The sequence below is a fragment of the Mauremys mutica genome, chromosome 1 (assembly GCF_020497125.1).
Source record: "Mauremys mutica isolate MM-2020 ecotype Southern chromosome 1, ASM2049712v1, whole genome shotgun sequence".
Taxonomy (NCBI): Eukaryota; Metazoa; Chordata; order Testudines; family Geoemydidae; genus Mauremys; species Mauremys mutica.
Genome location: NC_059072.1, coordinates 359,648,934 through 359,667,751, shown reverse-complemented (window position 1 = coordinate 359,667,751; position 18,818 = coordinate 359,648,934). Strand labels below are relative to the sequence as shown.

The 18,818-nt window shown below is 45.5% G+C and overlaps 1 protein-coding gene across 1 annotated transcript; it reads right to left on the bottom strand.

The window, feature by feature from the left end:
* Positions 1 to 3,126: 3,126 nt before the first annotated feature.
* On the bottom strand, positions 3,127 to 4,062 carry LOC123361785 (olfactory receptor 51G2-like). Its single transcript, XM_045001921.1, has one exon. The coding sequence runs from the start codon at positions 4,060 to 4,062 to the stop codon at positions 3,127 to 3,129; it is 936 nt and encodes a 311-aa protein (XP_044857856.1).
* Positions 4,063 to 18,818: the final 14,756 nt, after the last annotated feature.

Here is an 18,818-nt window from a genome sequence, read left to right as displayed (position 1 = left end):
CCTGGACCCAATTATACATTTGGCCTTCACAACATCACTTGGTAATGAGTTCCACAGGCTGACTGGGCGTGGTGTGAAGAAATACTTCCTTTTGTTTCTTTTAAACCTGCTGCTCATTAACTTCACGGGTGACCCCTTGTGAAGGGGTAAATAGCTCTTCCTGATTCATTACCTCCACATCACTCATGATTTTATAGCTCTCTATCATATCCCCTCTGAGTCGTCTCTTTTCCAAGCTGAAAATTCCCAGTCTTTTTCTGTCCTCATCTGGAAGCTGTTCCATACCCCTAAAGATTTTTGTCACCCTTGTCTCTACATTTTCCAAGTCTAATATATCTTTTCTGAGATGGGGCGACCAGAACTACACAAATATTCAAGGTGTGGGCATACCACAGATTTAGAGATTCATATATTTCTGTCATATTCTTTATCCTTTTCCTAATGGTTTTGAAAATGGGTGACAGGTGGAGGCACCCTTCGGGAAGGCTAGCCCCCCAGCCTCACTCCTTCTGCACGAGGCACACCCTACACCCTGCAGCCAGAAGCTGAGTGCCTCCGCCCCCATCCTGGAGATACCCAGAGCCTCCACAGCCCTCTCCCCCAGCCATGCCGCACCACCTCTCTTGAGACCCGAAGTCAACCTGGGGAAAAGTTTGTCTTTTCCCAAAGAACCTGAGCTTGTTATATGCACCATGCAGGTTCCAGGGCAGCTGAGGAGGTGGTTGTGACACTGCCCCCATATTCATCACCGCAGTATCATTGTGATGTGATTATGACATCGTTATACTGCATCTTGTACAAAATGTGTCCTGTGAGGTGTCTATGAAAAAGTTATGGTTTTCAGAATATGATGATCATATTTATATGCATGTATCATTTTTATATCTGAACTTATGAACGTTGGCTATGTATCTGTAGATAGTAGAAGTAGAATGCTTCCATTGAAGACAGCTAGTTGTGAAGGGCCAGTTCAGGTTAATGGGCCATTAGAGGAAACAATATCTGTTAGGAGAAGTTTATCCCCCACCAGGTGAGCCTTCCTGAGAATGTTCCAGACAGCCTATCGGTAATGGCTGCTATGACTCAGTAGGGCATGCAAGGGCATGTGTGATAAATGAAGGTGAGGGGGTAACTCCCTTTCAGACTGTGAAATGCACCCGCTATATTCTCAGATTCATGGGCAACCACAGATGCGTCCGAGCATGGTGTAGGAGCAGTTTTAATGCAGTAAGGACCACATCAACAATTCCATCCTGTCGTGTTTATCAGCAAAACACTTTCTTAGAGGCAAAGCCACTGGTCAGTCTCAGAGAAAGAACGTTACGCCATTGTGTATTCTCTGAAAAAGCTACGTCCATACATTTGGTGACGGCGTTTCCACCTGTAGACTGACCATGCTGCACTGAAGTGGCTTCACACCGTCAAAGAGACTAACAAAAAACTTCTTCAGTGCAGTTTAGCTCTTCAACACTTTGATTTTGAAATACAACACATTTCAGGAGCCTCTAACAAAGTGGCTGATGCACTCTCCTGGGAAGGTTTCCCAGAATCAGCTGGGTAAAAATGTCCCTGCATTCTAAGTCATTGTAGTCCTTCAAATGTAAAAAGTTCTGTTTAGTTCTTCATGTAATTATTAGTAAAATTAGCAGTGCACGTAACTTATTAACTCTGTTTCCTAAACCTGCAGGAAGAAATCCCAGCCAGTGTGGACCCGACCTGAACCAGGCTGGCCAGCACCCTCTGTGATTTGGGGGGCATGCAATAAATGAAGTGGGGGGCGGGGGTAGCTCCCTTTTATGAACATCCATCCTGCCAGTTTGCTGTAAAATCCCTCTTAGTGTTTGTTCTCTGCCTCCTTTACCTGTAAAGGGTTAAGAGGCCCACAGGTAAAAGAAAAGGAGTGGGCACCTGACCAAAAGAGCCAATAGGAAGGCCTGAACTTTCAAAATTGAGAAAGAAACTTTCCCTTTGTCTGTTGTTCTCCAGAGAAGGAGACATGAGGCAGCAATGCTATAAGCTTTTCACAGTTAGGGGTCTGAGGAGGTCCTTAGTGCCCCCGCCCCCCTTGCTATGAGGCCACAGCCTCTGACTGGGGCAGGTGGAGGGTCTGGGGTTTACCAGAGCAGCACTTGCTCCCTGGGCTCCTCTTACAATGGCCCGTCTGTGACATCCAGCCTAGTCAGTGGGCGAGGCTTGGGGAAAGACAAGGAGCAGGAGGTGGGAATTTGGGAGGAAGAAGAGGGCCAGGGGTGAGGCCATGTGGGGGCAGGGCTCCTGCATGTGTCCTGCTTTTGGCTTTTGAAAAGGTGGTTACCCTACACTGAATGGGCTGGGCTGGGACAGGAGATGACCGTGACTCTGTTGGGGAGGTGAGGCCTGTTTCCACCCCTTTGTATTACTGGGAGAGCACAAACAGAGGGGAGGAGTAGGAGGGAATATGCTTCTGTGTGCTGAGCCATCAATAAGGGGTGCGGGGTGTTACCTGAACTGCTTCTCCTGGGGATCCTGTGTTAATCACGTCTCTGACAACACTCAGTCACAAGCACCTGGCTGAGGGCGTATGGGAAGAGTGGGTGACCGTGTCCCTTGAATAGCTCATGTCCACAGCTTGTGCAGCCCAATGGATTATGCAGCTCCCAGAGTGATCATTAAGGGCCAGAACTGTGACCACAGAACAGCTCTGCAGCTTTTTTCATGACCTGTGGATGTTTAAATAGAGACGGGACGGTGTGACAGGCCAGGTGTAATGAGAAACAACATTCACATCCCTTCTCTTTATTGACTGTATCAACAGGAATTCTGAGGTCGGAGTAGCCACTGATACTGCTCTTTATGGGCCAACATTCAACCGGTCCCTGGGCTCTCCACGAACACAGTGACTTTGTAAATGCCACTGCCTGCCTTGGTCTCCTTCCCCCAGTGCCCTGTCCTCCCTCAAAGCGGGTGGGAACAGCCCCACATCCATTGCTCCAGGTTTTACACCCCATTGGAACTTCTCTCTAAAGGGTGGAAATCAGTAGCTCGTGTAGTCTTAGACATAAGGGTCCAGGATGGAATAGGTAGCCATGGCCTGTTTTTCTTAACTCTTGTATCACCAACCTTGCAGATGGATGATGAGCTGACTATTCATTTAACAAACACCTTGATTATCCTCGCACGAAGGTGTTTGCTTTTCATGCTGTACACAATTGGATTAATCAGGGGTGGGCCCAGTAGGTAGATGTAGCCGAGGAGAATTTGAAGCAAGGGAGAAGAGCTCTTCCAGAATCTGTGTATGACAGTCAGGCTGAACTCTGGCATGTAGAAGACCAGGACAGCACAGAGGTGGGAGACGCAGGTGTTCAAGGCCCTGAGGCACTCCGCGTGGGATGTGATGCTCAGCACTGCTTTGAGGATCATCACATAAGAGAGGAAGATGAGCAGCGAGTCCAACCACACCGTTATGAGTGTAATAAATAAGCCATAGATGTTATTGACTGTGATGTCTGCACAAGCCAACTTCATGATGTCCTGGTGCAGGCAGTAGGAATGGGAAAGGACATTGGATCGACAGTATCGGAACCGTTTCAGGAGAAAGGGGAATGGTAATGCTACAGCCACCCCTCTTAGCACAAACACCAACCCCATCTTGGCTATTCTCGGCAGGGTTAAGATTGAAGCATATCTCAGTGGGTTACAGATCGCAATGAAACGGTCAAAGGCCATCATCAAGAGCATGGAGGATTCAATTTTTGCAAGAAAGTGGATAAAGAACAGCTGGGTAAAACAAGCACTGAGGCTGATCTCCCTAGAGTTAAACAAGTATATGCCCAGTATCGTCGGTATGGTGGTTATCGATATGCCAAGGTCTGTGACAGCCAACATGGAAAGGAAAATGTACATGGGCTCATGGAGGCTTGGATCTGTTTTTATAATGAATAGAATGACTGAATTTCCTACTATTGAAATAAAATACACTAAGCAAAAGGGGATAGAGATCCAGAGATGGACGTCTTCCTGCCCAGGCATCCCGGTGAGAAAGAAAATGTCAGGGTTCAATTTGGTTTCGTTGACAGCTGACATAATGGACTGAGAAGGTCCTATGAGTTTTGAACTTTCCTTCCTGATAGGAAAAAGAACAAGAGACTAGATTATATTTATCGAGACATCATTCTGCTCTGAGTGCAATTCTAGAGACTCCCCTGTAACAGGTAATGCATGTAAATTACATTGAAACCACTATTATGCTCCCCTGTCATGCACCTCTGCTCTACTCTTTACTGAAACACAGACCAGTGGTTTTATTCTCCAGGACTTTTTGGAAAGTCTTGCACAGGTATTACAAAATTGTTGAGTGCACGACCCTGCATTCCTGCATTCACAATCAAACCAGACAATAAAATTGTTGACAATGCATTTGCTGATTAAATTTCCAGGAGAAAATAAACCTGGCGCGATTGGGGAACTAGTAACTGCTATTCCCTGGGGTCTCCTCTTGCTCAGCCCAGAGCATTATAGGGCCCAGAGCACACTGCATCTATAGAAATGGGAGCCTTTGAGAAATCCTGACGTGTGGCATTGGGGTTTTAATTCTCTGAGCTCGCTTTGAATGTCAGATTTCTGTGTAGCTGAAATTATTCACTGTGCAGCATGGGCAGAAGTAGGGGAGCAGGTCCCAAACAACCTAGCGCTGCCCGCCCTCCAGCCCCATCACTGCATCCTCTGCTGCTTCAGACAATATCTGCAAATATGAACAGCTCACAGCCTTTACCCTTCACTTCACATTGTAAAGATCATGAAACCTGCCAACGTACCCAATTCCTGCTCGAAGGGGAGCCACTGAAACCAGAGGTCTTCACCGTAAAGGACAAGGAACCATCAGACAGGTTGCACAGGTAGCAGGCAGTATCTGTTCAGATAGGGAGGGAATTGACTTTATGAAGCATGTTTGCACATTCCCTTGGGGGCCACTTGGCCATCAGGGAATGTCTGCTGCTTGGTTAAGTGTGCACCAGCTTTAAACCCGTCACGGCCAATGGCAAACTGCTGACGGCCAACCCACAGGGGATGCGTGGTGATGCTACCCCAATGGATTGCAGCACCAGCCCTGCTGCAGGCTCTATTCCTGGAATCCGGGTTTGTTGTCACTGTTCATATGGTTCCGATTAGTCACATGGCTACAAGTGGTAACAATGTCACAGCTGTGATCTTGCTGAAATAAAATTAATAAATAAGCGAATTAATAATAAAAATATTATTAATATAGGATCAGATTTCTCCTCAGTAGCCCCCTGTCCTGTATTACAAACTCAGGGTGCAGGCCAGGGAAGGGAGATTCCACAAGGCTCCGTACATGGAAATTTCCCTCGGATCATTCCAGGAGGAGAGGTCCCTTCCTTTCTTCCTGAGGAATGAAAAGCAGGAGCGAAGATCCAGGGATCCCCAAAGTTATGCACAGATCTCATTGACTCACTGGTAGCTAGGCCCATCTGTAGCAAGATGAAGCCCAGAAACTTAAGCCCATGCATCAGAGGCTTGGAGTGAGGCCTGAACCAAAGTAGCCACAACTTTGTTAATATAAAGCAAAGTGAAGCTGTGAGCAAGAGGCAGGCCCTCGTCACAGAATCTGGGAAGAACAGGGCTGATGTTGCAGAAACCCACATACCTAATTGGTACTAGGCACAAGCCTGTAAACACATTCCAGGGTGGAACAAGAACACCCTGATTCCAGCACTCTAGACAGGATCCTAAAGACAGGGTCAGGATGACATGATGGATAGAGATGTTTTGATTGAACCAACCTGCACAAGGTAATGGGTGGTACCTTGATATGTAGAAGGGTCGCCTCAATACGTCAGGAGTGATGTGTAACTCGTTTGTATCTGTGTATAAAGATGTATCTCAGAGGGGCTGTCTTTGACCAGACTAAGGGGCAGTGGAAAGTCCTGCCACTGACGGAGATGAGTCCATTGTCAGGGGGCATTCATGTACTAGCAGAACTGTAGACATCTGATCCGGGGAGCTAGAGACCGTGCAATAAACCTGGCCAGGTGCCTTTGTACCTTATCGGAGTCTGTGGTCATTGAGGGTTCTCTCGGGGTCTGCTGTGCCAGCAACCTGCACAGAGCCAGGGCAGCACACAGGGAGCACATGCGCGCAACCGTACGGCTATCAACATTTGACAGAGCAGAGCACCACATTGGTGACGTCTGACGACACCACCTACCCAGAAAGTCTGTGTCTCCACTCCTGCTGTGGGACCTTCTCCAGCTCTCTGCTAGCACAGGCTGATCACAGATGTGCTACCAGGGCCTGTCATAGCAGCCACAGCCTGCAGGATCTGTTGAAGGGGCCTTGTACAGGGTGCAGGGGGCTGCACAGAGATGGGAGGGCTGGTTAGAGTAGATGATGGGCACAATACCCCAGCCACAGACTGGTTGGGAGGTTTCGAGCTTTCCATACCCAGAGTGCAGCCATAGACTCTGTCAGTGCAACCTTCATTTACGTTATGAGGGAGAGGCAGATAAAAACCCCGCAGTTTCTCTTGGGGATCCAGGCAGTTATAGCTGGGCAGCTTCATGGTAGCTGAGCTTTCAGAGAAAAATGATTCATTTTCTATGAAAACTCACCCCAGAAAATGGATGAGAAGGAAATATTTTAGTTTGGATCCAAATTTTTCATCAGGGGAAAAGCTTTCTGGTTTCCAGCCCAGCTCTAGCTCAAACCATGAGGCTCTGTTCCTCATGCAACAGGATCACACCCTTAGGTGGCAGCACTTGCTCCCCATGAGCCCGCCACTCTCAGGAGCCCCTGAATGTCTGCTAGGATGGCTATGATAACTATATAGCTGATTCATCCCCTGTCACCCATTCCCAGCTTCTGGCAAACAGAGGCTAGGGACACCATCCCTATCAATCCTGGCTAATAGCCATTGATGGACCTCTCCTCCAGGAATTTCTTTTTTGAAACCTGTTATGGTCTTGGTCTTTACAACATCCTCTGTCAAGGAGTTCCACAGGTTGACTATGTGTTGTGTGAAGAAATATTTCCTTTTGTTTCTTTTAAACCTGCTGCCTATTAATTTCATTTGGTGACCCCTAGTTCTTGTGTTATGAGAAGTAGTAAACAACACTTCCTTATCTACTTTCTCCACACCAGTCGTGATTTTACAGGCCTCAATCATATCTCTCCTTAGCCATCTCTTTTCCAAGCTGAAAAGTCCCAGTCTTACTAATTTCTCCTCATACGGAAGCCGTTCCATATCCCTAATCATTTTTGTTGCTCTTTTCTGAACTTTTTCTAATTCCAACATATCTTTTTTGAGATGGGACGACCACATCTGCACACAGTTTTTAAGATGTGGGTGTACCATGGATTTATATAGAGGCAATATGATATTTTCTGTCCTATTTTCTATCCCTTTCTTATTTATTCCCAGCATTCTGTTCGCTTTTTTGACTGCCCCTGCACATTGAGTGGATGTTTTCAGAGAACTATCCACAATGACCCTGAGATCTCATTCTTGAGTGGTAACAGCTAATTTAGACCCCATCATTTTATATGTGTAGTTGGGACTATGCTTTCCAATGTGCATTGCTTTGCATTTATCAACATTAAATTTCATCTGCCATTTTGTTGCCCAGTCACCCAATTTTGAGAGATCCTTTTGTAGTTCTTTGCAGTCTGCCTGGGTCTTAAATATCTTTAGTAATTTTGTATCATCTGAAAATGTTGCCACCTCACTGTTTACCCCTTTTTCCAGATCATTCATGAATATGGTGAATAGGACTGGTCCCAGAACAGACCAATATGGGACACCACTATTTACCTCTCTCCATTCTGAAAACTGACCATTTATACCTACCCTTTTATTCTTAACTTTTAAACCAGTTACCAACCCATGAGAGCACCTTCCCTCTTATCCCATGGCAGCTTACTTTGCTTAAGAGCCTTTGGTGAGGGACCTTGCCAAAGGCTTTCTGAAAATCTAAGTACACTATATCCACTGGATCCCCTTGGCCCACATGCTTGTTGACCCCCTCAAAGAATTCTAGTAGATTGGTGAGGCATGATTTCCCTTTACTAAAACCATGTTGACTCTTTCTCAACAAATTACGTTCATCTATATGTCTGACAATATTGTTCTTTATTATAGTTTCAGCCAGTTTTCCCGGTACTGAAGTCAGGCTTACAGGCCTGTAATTGCCAGGATCACCCATGGAGCCCTTTTTAAAAATTGGCATCACATTAGCTATCCTCCAGTCATCTGGTACAGAGGCTGATTTAAATGATAGGTTACATACCACAGTTAGTAGTTCTGCAATTTGATATTTGAGTTCCTTCAGAATCCCATCTGGCCCTGGTGACATATTGCTGTTTAATTTATCAGTTTGTTCCAAAACTCCTCTAATGACACCTCCATCTGGGACAGTTCCTCAGATCTGTCACCTAAAAAGAATGGCTCAGGTTTGGGAATCTCCCTCATATCCTCAGCCATGAAGACCGATGCAAAGAATTGATTTAGTCTTTCCACAACAGCATCATCTTACACGAATGATCCTTTAGCATTTCAGGCTGAGAGTAAGTCATTGCAAGGACCTTAGAGGGAAGGACAGGGCACCTGCAGGGCTACCTCTGGCCCCAAGGGGGCACTCCGGGTAGCACTGATCCTCAGGGACTTGGTCAGAGTAGGCTGGGCTCTTTGAAGGTGTTATTGGGGAGAGGTCAGCCCAGTCCTCAGGCTGCTCTAAACTCCACTGAGGCAGGGGGAGAACAGGCCATCGAATAAAATCACTGTAACTGGCTCCTTGCCATCCCCACTCTCTGTAGCTCAGGGGGTGGGGGAGCTCTGCTGACACAGCAGGAAATCCAGCTGCGCCTGTCAGTGCTCAGATGGCAGGAAGGCCTCGTCCTGTGGTCTGGACACTGCTCTGCGACCCAAGACAGCTGGGTTTGAGTCCATTGCCCTGTGTACATAGCAGAGGGGCATTGCTGGCATATGATGGCATATATTACATTGGTAATATACCAATGCATCCACCAAGCATTCTCAAGACTACAGTACCCACACGAGGAAATAAGGAAACAGATCAACAGAGCCAGACGTGTACCCAGAAGCCTCCTACTGGAAGACAAACCCAAGAAAGAAACCAACAGGACTCCACTGGCCATCACATACAGTCCCCAGCTAAAACCCCTACAACGCATCATCAGGGATCTACAACCCATCCTGGACAATGATCCCACACTTTCACAGGCCTTGGGTGGCAGACCAGTTCTCGCCCACAGACAACCTGCCAACCTGAAGCATATTCTCACCAGCAACTGTACACCGCACCATAGTAACTCTAGCTCAGGAACCAATCCATGCAACAAACCTCGATGCCAACTCTGCCCACATATCTACACCAGCAACACCATCACAGGACCAAACCAGATCAGCCACAACATCACCGGTTCATTCACCTGCACTTCCACCAATGTAATATATGCCATCATACGCCAGCAATGCCCCTCTGCTATGTACATCGGCCAAACTGGACAGTCTCTAAGGAAAAGGATAAATGGACACAAATCAGACATTAGGAATGGCAATATACAAAAACCTGTAGGAGAAAACTTCAACCTCCCTGGCCACACAATAGCAGATCTTAAGGTGGCCATCCTACAGCAAAAAAACTTTAGGACCAGACTTCAAAGAGAAACTGCTGAGCTCCAGTTCATCTGCAAATTTGACACCATCAGCTCAGGACTAAACAAAGACTGTGAATGGCTTGCCAATTACAGAACCAGTTTCTCCTCCTTTGGTTTTCACACCTCAACTGCTAGAACAGAGCCTCATCCACCCCGATTGATCTAACCTCGTTATCTCTAGCTTGCTTCTTGCTTGCTTATATATACACCTGCCCCAGGAAATTTCCACCACTTGCATCCGAAGAAGTGGGTATTCACCCACGAAAGCTCATGCTGCAAAACGTCTGTTAGTCTATAAGTTGCCACAGGATTCTTTGCTGCTTCTGAGTACTACGGTGACTCGCCCAGGCTCACACAGGTTTCAGCACAGGCTGCTTCCTCAAGAAAGGGGGCAAACAAATGGGAAGATGCTCTCAGAGACACAGGGAAACTAGGCTGGGTCCCAAGAGCTCCTTGGCATCCCAAAAGAATGTAATTTCGGCCAGTTCTGTTCCTCTATCTCCAGAGCAAAGCCTGTCTAACTTAGCTTGTAGTGAGATGTGAGATAGACAAGTATAGACGTGTGGCAGCTGCTTGTTATTTTAAAACCATTTTCTCTAATGCTTTGTGATATTTGGCAATAAAAATACTACTTTTAAGGAGGCTGGGGGTGACTGTATAGCTCTGGTCACAAGCACCCAAAGGGAAGAGATTGAGGTGTCCAATCGGACCTGCTTGGTGATAAGCATTTAGCATAGATGGGGTGTTGTTCCCAGTTGAGTGGGATAATTGTGAGACTCACTAAGACAGGAAAGTACTTGTTTTAGAAGGTAAAAAGGCCATATTTCCAGGTTTTACTCTGAAAGTCCCGATTATTCTTCACCAGTGTATATTACTGTTGAGTGCCTATTCACAGTAGAAATGTATTCATGTTGCATCCAAGATAATGAACCACTCAAGAAAATGATTCATAGAATTGAAGGCCAGAGGGGACCATTAGATCATCTAGTGTAGAGGTTCTCAAACTGGGGAGACAGGCACCCCTGGTAGGGGGGCAGAATGTATTTGGTTGGGGTAATGAGAACATTTAGGGGGAAAAAAACCTTCCTGTGCACATTTTCCTCACAGCTAAGCTGATTCCTCCAGACAGATCTGGTCCTCCTTCAGAGCTGTGCATTTGACTGTAGGTGGCGCTGTGCAGTTAGACGGGTTTCTGTTAAGCTCGCGCAGCATGATACAAAGTCGATGCCATCTGTACATGGATCCATTTGCTATGGTGCGGTGTGCACATTTCATTGTAAGCAGGGACCACATTTGCAGTTTTGCTTTTGCTCTTATTCCAGTGGATCATTGCCTCATTCGTACAACAACAACAAAAAATCAAGTGAAAAACAAAGAAGCCGAAACTGATTCAATTGAAGCCCCGCCCCTGCATTTGTCAGTATATGTATTTGTCTGGCTTGGAGTGGGGAGATACAAAGAAGGGGGGTATGATCAAAAGAGTTTGAGAACCACTGATCTACTCTAACCTCCTGTATAGCAAAGGCTGCAGAATTTCACCCATTAGCCCTGTATTGAGCCCAATGACTTGAGTTTGACTAACTCATAACTTGTGTCTCTCTAAAGTGTATTTTCCACATATGCATCCAGTCTTGGTTTGGAGGTATCAGGAGAAACAACCACCTCCCTTGGGTGTTTGTACCCCTGATTAACCACCCTCACTGTTAAAAATGTGTGTCTCATTTCCAAATTTAATTTGTCTGGCTTCAGTTTCCAGCCATTGGTTCATGTTACACTTTCCCCTGCTAGATTAAAGAGCCTGTGATTACCCGGTATTTCAACTCTGTGAAAGTGCTTGCACAGAGTCATCAAGTCAGTTCTCAATCTTCTCTACTTCTACTCACTACGTCCCAGTTCATACACTAAGGGTAAGTTGGAAACGAAAAGGGAGGAGAAGTAAATCTGTCAGCAGGACACCCACCCCAGAGTGTGTGGGGCAGTGTCTTCTGACTCATGTTCTTGAGTTTTACAACCAAAAGTTCTTTTACTCTGCTCCCCCACCACACCCCACTCACTGTGGTTGCCCTTGGTCAGTGAGGACCCAGGGTTCCGAGGTGTATCTGTGTGAGTTCACCTGGGAAAGAAGGCCCCTTGCTTACTCTGCCATCTGAGCACTCTCCCCTGGCCACTCCCCTAGCTGATATTGCTCTCCTCTAACTGCCCTGCCAGCCGTGGTGTCTCTCCGCTTGCCACCCCAACAGTCACAGTTCCTCTCCACTGGACAACCTGCCAACTGCTGCTCCTGCCAGCTGAGTGTCAGTTACCATCCACTACCACCTTCATCTCGGCAGTGATGTCTGCAGATCAGTCTCTTAGTCACTGTCCACTCTTAGTGATTGCCAGCTTGTAGCAGACGGGGAAGAAATGCTGTCATACCACCAGTGATTTCAGCTCCCCTTGGAGCATTTAAAATAACAAGAGGTTCCTAATGGAGACTATTTAGCTCTATCAGTGGGGAGGAACAGATTAAACCAGACTGGAGATCCTTAAGGAGAGTCCACACCTACTGGCTGGGATATCTATCTGCATCTCTCTTACTCTAACAGAGAGTCAGGCGTTTGAGCCTGTCATAGGGTTCACCCCCACTCTGAACCTTAGAGTATAGATGTGGGGACCTGCATGTGAACCTCCTAGCTTAATTACCAGCTTAGATCAATGGGCTGCCACCATCCAAATGTTTGAGTCATTTGGAAAACTCTGTCTTCCCCCAAAAAACCTTCCCATCCCTGGGTAGCCTTGAGAGACTCCTCCACCAATTCCTGGGTGAACACTGATCCAAACCCCTTGGATCTTAAAACAAGGAAGAATTACTCATTCCCCCTCCTTTCCCCACCCCGACCAATCCCTGGTGAGTCCAGATCCAATCCCCTTGGATCTAAAAAAAAAACCAGGGAAAAAATCAATTAGGTTCTTAAAAAGAAGGCTTTTAATTAAAGAAAAGAAAGGTAAAAGAAAAAAACCTCTGGGAGACAGCATACAAGCTGATCTCACAGACAAAAGATTCAAAACATAGAGGATGTTCCCCTGGGCAAAATTTAGTACACAAAACAATTCCCAATTTGATTATTCCTCTAACTGCACAAAGACAAAGTCACAAAAAGAAAATAAACATAAAACAATTTATTCTTTTCTAAAACTTACTACTCTGATAAGAGGCTGATTCCTTGATCTTTTCCACTCCAGCTGAAACTGAAACTGACTCTAAACAAAGGAAACTTCCCTCCTTCCTTTTGAAACATCTTGTTCCCCCATTGGTTCCTCTGGCCACTCCATGAGCAGTGAGAGCCACTCTAGCACTGGAGATAGACCTCACACCCTGCATCCAAATTTCCATCATCACTGAGTTTGGAGGGAGCTGAATCTGGGGGAGGAGATTGTTTGGGTCCAATGAAAAGCTAGCAGCAGGCATTTGGAGCTATGCTTGGGTCATACCCCTTTCTGTTAAGAATGTGTACTGTCTTGCTTATTCGGTATATGCATGTCTCATTCCTGAGAAAGGGGAGAAGACCCTCTGAGCTGTGCATAAGATACCCAGTAACTCTGCGAGTCAGTCACTCTTATGTCTGGTTGTCTGTGGCCCAACCGTATTCCTTACAACAGGAAGCTCTGTATCCCAGTGCAGATTCATTTTATTTCAGCAAGATCAAAGTGTGACAGCATCATCAATACCATTTGGTTACCATTCCCCCGAGGTAGCTAATCAGAACCATACGGACAGTGATGACAAGCCCGGATTCCAGGAATAGAGCCTGCATCAGGGATTGCACTACAGTCCAGATGGGTAAGATCACCACACATCACCTGTGATTTGCCCTCCTGCTGTTTGCCGTTGGTAGCAACAGGGGTTAAAGTTGGTGCACACTGTGCCAAGCAGCTGAGATTCCCTGGGGCCAAGTGGCCCCCAAGGAAATATGGAAGCATGCTTTATAAAGACAACTGCCTCCCTATCTGAACAGATTCTGCCTTTGCAACCTCTCCAATGACTCTTTGTCCTTTAGGGTGAAGATCTCTGGTGTCAGCAGCTCCTCTGTTAGCAGGAATTGGGTACGTTGGCAGGTTTCACCATCTTTAAAATGCGAAGTGAAGGGGAATTGGCTGCAAGCTGTTTATATTTGGAAATGTTCTGTGCTGGGGCAGAGGACTCAGCTGGGCTGTCGGGGTGACTCAGTGAAGGGGCTGGAGGACAGGCAGCACTAGGTAGCTTGGGAACCCCTCCCCTACATCTGCCCATGCTCCACAGTGAGCTACTCAATGTACACAGAAATCTGACATTCAAAGTGAGTTCAGAGTGTTAAAACCCCAATGCCCTGTGTCAGGATTTCTCCAAGGCTGTGGCTACACTTAGCACTTCAAAGCGCTGCTGCGGTAGCGCTGCCGCGGCAGCGCTTTGAAGCGCTAAGTGTAGTCAAAGCGCCAGCGCTGGGAGAGAGCTCTCCCAGCGCTGTCCATACTCCACCTCCCTGTGGGGAATAACGGACAGTGCTGGGAGCCGCGCTCCCAGCGCTGGGGCTTTGACCACACTGGCACTTTGCAGCGCCGCAATTTGCAGCACTGGAGAGGGTGTGTTTTCACACCCTGCTGCAGCGCTGCAAATTTGTAAGTGTAGACAAGCCCCAAGGGTCCTGTTTCTAGAAGTGCCGTGTGCTCTGGGCCCGATCCTGCTGGGGACTGAACTAAAGGAAACCCCCACATAGTATCAGTGACTTGTTCCTAAATTGCCTGAGGTTTATTTCTTCCTAGAAATTTAATCAGCAAATGTATTTTCATTTGAAAAGTTTTTATTCTTTGGATTGATTGTGAAGGCAGGAATTCAGAGCCATGTTGCTCTGTGGTAACAGGTCCGATAGGGCATATTTCTGTTTCCTGACCGGCTGAGTGCTCTAGAATCTCTGCACTGCAGAGACCCCTCAGAGTAACAGGGCAACCAGCATCGCTGCCCCCTCCCTGGTCTCTGAGTGCCAGGTGACCACCTTGTAGCCTTCCCTCTCATAGGGTGCAATCCCGTGATCTTCCCACCCTCAGACGGGGCCCTGGGCTACAGCACACGGCTTAATGACTGTGCTGCCGAGCAGGTCTGAGTGGGTTCGGCTCCTGTGGTTCTTCCCTTTGGGAGCCTGTGAGTAGTGGAGAGCCGAGTGACCAGCCAGCCTTCTAGACCCAAAATACTGTTGAGTCTGAAGAGTAGGAATAAAGCAGAACATATGAGAATAAGAAGGGTTTAAATAGGGCTGTCAGGCTAAAGGTCTGTCTAGCCCAGTTTCCTGTCTACCAAAAGTGGCCAATGTCAGATGCCGCAGAGGGAATTGACAAAACAGGCAATCATCCCCTGTCGCCCATTCCCAGCTTCTGGCAGACAGAGGCTAGGGACACCACCCCTGCCCATCTGAACTAATAACCATTGATGGACCTATCCTCCATGAATTTATCTATTTCTATTTTGAACCCACTTATAATCTTGGCCTTCATAACATCCTGTGGCAAAGATTTCCACAGGCTGACTGTGTGTTGTGTGAAGAAATACTGCCTTTGGTTTGTTTTAAACCTAGTGCCTATTAATTTCATTTGGTGACCCCTACTTCTTGTGTTTTGAGAAGGAGTAAATAACACTTCCTAATTCACTTTCTCCACACCAGTCATGATTTTATACACCTCGATCCTGTCCCCCCTTAGTCATTTCTTTTCCAAGCTAAAAAGTCCCAATCTTATTAATCTCTCTTCATGCGGAATCTGTTCCATATCCCTAATCATTTTTGTTGCCCTTTTCAGAACATTTTCAAATACCAATATATCTTTTTTGAGATTGAGTGACCACATCCGCACACAGTATTCAAAATGTGGGTGTACTATGGATTTATATAGAGGCAATATGATATTTTCTGGTTTATTATCTATCCCGTTCTTAATGATTCCAAACATTCTGTTAGCTTTTTTAACTACCGCTTCACATTCAATCGGTATTTTCAGAGAACTATCCACAATGACTCCAAGATCTCTCTTTTGCGTGGTAACAGCTAATTTAGACCCTATAATTTTATATGTACAGCTGGGATTATGTTTTCCAATGTATATTACTTTGCATTTATCAACATTGAATTTTATGTGCCATTTTGTTGCCCAGTCACCAAGTTTTGTGAGATCCCTTTGTAACTCTTCACAGCCTGCTTTGGACTTCACTATCTTGAGTAGTTTTGTATCATCTGCAAATTTTGACATGACACTGTTTACCCCTTTGTCCACATCACTTATGAATATGTTGAATAGTACTGGTCCCAGTACAGACTCTGGGGGACACCACTACTTACTTGTCTCCATTCTGAAAACTGACCGTTTATTCCTACCCTTTGTTTCCTATCTTTTAATCAGTTACTGATCCATGAGAGGACCTTCCCCCTTATCCCCCGACTGATTACTTTACTTAAGAGCCTTTGGTGAGGGACCTTGTCAAAGGCTTTCTGAAAATCTAAGTACACTATACCCACTGGTCCCCCTTGTCCCCATGCTTGTTGACCCCATCAAAGAATTCTAGTAGATTGCTGAGGCATGATTTTGTTGACTCTTCCCCATCAAATTATGTTCATCTATGTGTCTGACAATTCTTTTCTTCACTACAGTTTCAATCAGTTTTCCAGGTACTGAAGTCAGGCTTACCAGCCTGTAATTGCCAGGATCACTTCTGGAGCCATTTTTTTTAAATGGCATCACATTAGCTATCCTCCAATTATTTGGTACAGAAGCTGATTTAAACGATAGGTTACAAACCACAGTTAGTAGTTCTGCAACTTCACATTTGGCTTCCTTCAGAATTCTTGGGTGACTACCATCTTGTCCTGGTGACTTATTACTGTTTAGTTTATCAATTTATTCCAAAACATCCCCTGATGACACTTGAATGTGGGACATTTCCTCATAGTTGTCACTTAAAAAGAATGTCTCAGGTTTGGGAATCTCCCTCACATCCTCAGCCATGAAGACCAATGCAAAGAATTCATTTCATTTCCCCGCAATTGGCTTCTCATCCTTGAGTGCTCCTCTGGCAACTTGATCATCCAGTGGCCCCATTGGTTAGCCGGCTTCCTGCTTCAAATTTACTTAAAGAATTTTTTGCTATTACTTTTTGAGTCTTTGGCCAGCTGTTCTTGAAATTTTTTGGCCTTCCTAATTATATTTTTACACTTTACTTGCCAGGTTTTATGCGCCTTTCTATTTTCTTCACTAGGATTTAACTTCGACTTTTTAAAGGATGCCATTTTGTCTCTGATTGCTTCTTTTACTTTGTTGTTTAGCCACGGTGGCACTTCTTTGGTTCTCTCTCGATGTTTTTTTAAAATGGGGGTATACATTCAAGCTGAGCCTCTATTATGTTGTCTTTAAAAAGCTTCCATGCAGCTTGGAAGAATTTCATTTTTGGCCCTGTGACTTTTCATTTCTGTTGAACTAACTTCTTCATTTTTGTGTAGTTCCCCTTTCTGAAATGAAATGCTACAGTGTTGGGCAGCTGTGGTGTTTCCCCTGCCACAGAGATGTTAAATCTAATTATATTATGGTCACTATTCCCAAGTGGTCCAGCTATATTTACATCTTGGACCAGATCCTGTGTTCCACTTAGGACTACATCGAGAACTGCCTCTCTTCATGTAGGTTCCAGGACTATCTTCTCCAAGAAGCAGTCCTTTAAGGTGTCAGAAAAATTGATCACTGCATCCCATCCTGAGGTGACTTGTATCCAGTGAATGTGGGGATAGTTGAAATCTCCCATTATTATTGAGGGTTTTTTTATTTTTATTGCCTCTCTGATCTCTCTGAGCATTTCACAATCACTATCACTATATCCTGGACAGGCAGTGGTTGGTATGTTTCCTACTGCTATATTCTTATTATTCGAGCATGGAATTACTATCCATAGAAATTCTATGGTCCAATTTGGTTCATTTAAGATTATTACTTCATTTGATTCAACCCTTTCCTTCACATATAGCGCCATTCCCCCAGCAGCAAGACCTGATCTGTCCTTCCGATATTTTTTATATCCTGGAATTACTGTGTCCCATTAATTGTACTCATTCCATCTAGCTTCAGTGATGCCTATTATATCAATATCCTAATTTGATATGAGGAATTTGCTTCACTCATTTTATTATTTAGATTTCTAGCTCTTGTATATAAGCACTTAAAATGGTCACTTTTTAGCTGTCTGCCATTACATGACGTAATTGACTGTTTCTCATCAGATCCTACCCATATTTTATCATCGTCCATCTTCTCCTCCTTACTATGACATAGGGAATCTCCTTTAATAGATCCTCCCCCAACAGATATCTCTGTCTAAACCACGTGCTCCTGCACACCTGTCATCATATCCTTAGCCCTCAGTTCAAAAACTGCTCCACAACCTTTTTAATTTTAAGTGTCAGGAATCTGGTTCCATTTTTGGTTTAGGAGGAGCCCATCCTTCCTGTATAGGCTCCCCACTTTCCCAACAGTTTCCCCAGTTATTAATAAATCTAAGTCCCTCCTCCCTACACCATTGTCTCATCCTCGCATTGAGACCCTGCAGTTCTGCCTGTACACCTGGTTCTGCGGGAGGAACGGGAATCATTTCAGAGAATGAAATCCAGGACCTCCATGGCAGCAATCTCTAATCTAGCATTCAATCCCTCTGCAATACCTGTGCAAGACTTTCCAAAATGTCATGAAACTACAGAACCGCTGGTCTGTGTTTCAGCAAAGTGTAGAGCTGAGGTGCAAGAAAGGGGAGGGTAATAGTGGTTGCATGTAACTTATGCATGTCACCTCCCTGCGAGAATGAAGAGAAGCCTGTAGGATGATTGAACTCTCTAGATTCAGTCAACGTTGGTCGGGCAAAGCACATCAGCTTCTCTTGGAGGGATTCTTGGGGGTCAGAGGGTATCACCAGGAGTATTTGGTAAGGAAATGTTAATAGAGCCTGGTTCTGATCGAATTTACACATGTAAATCTGGAGTGACGCAGTTGACGTCACTGTTGTTAAAATCAGAACCCGACCCTGAGAATTTATCCAGTGTGCTGCAGAGAGGCAGTGTCATCTAGTCTCCTCTTGTTTTTCCCTTCAGGAGGAAAGGTTCAAAACT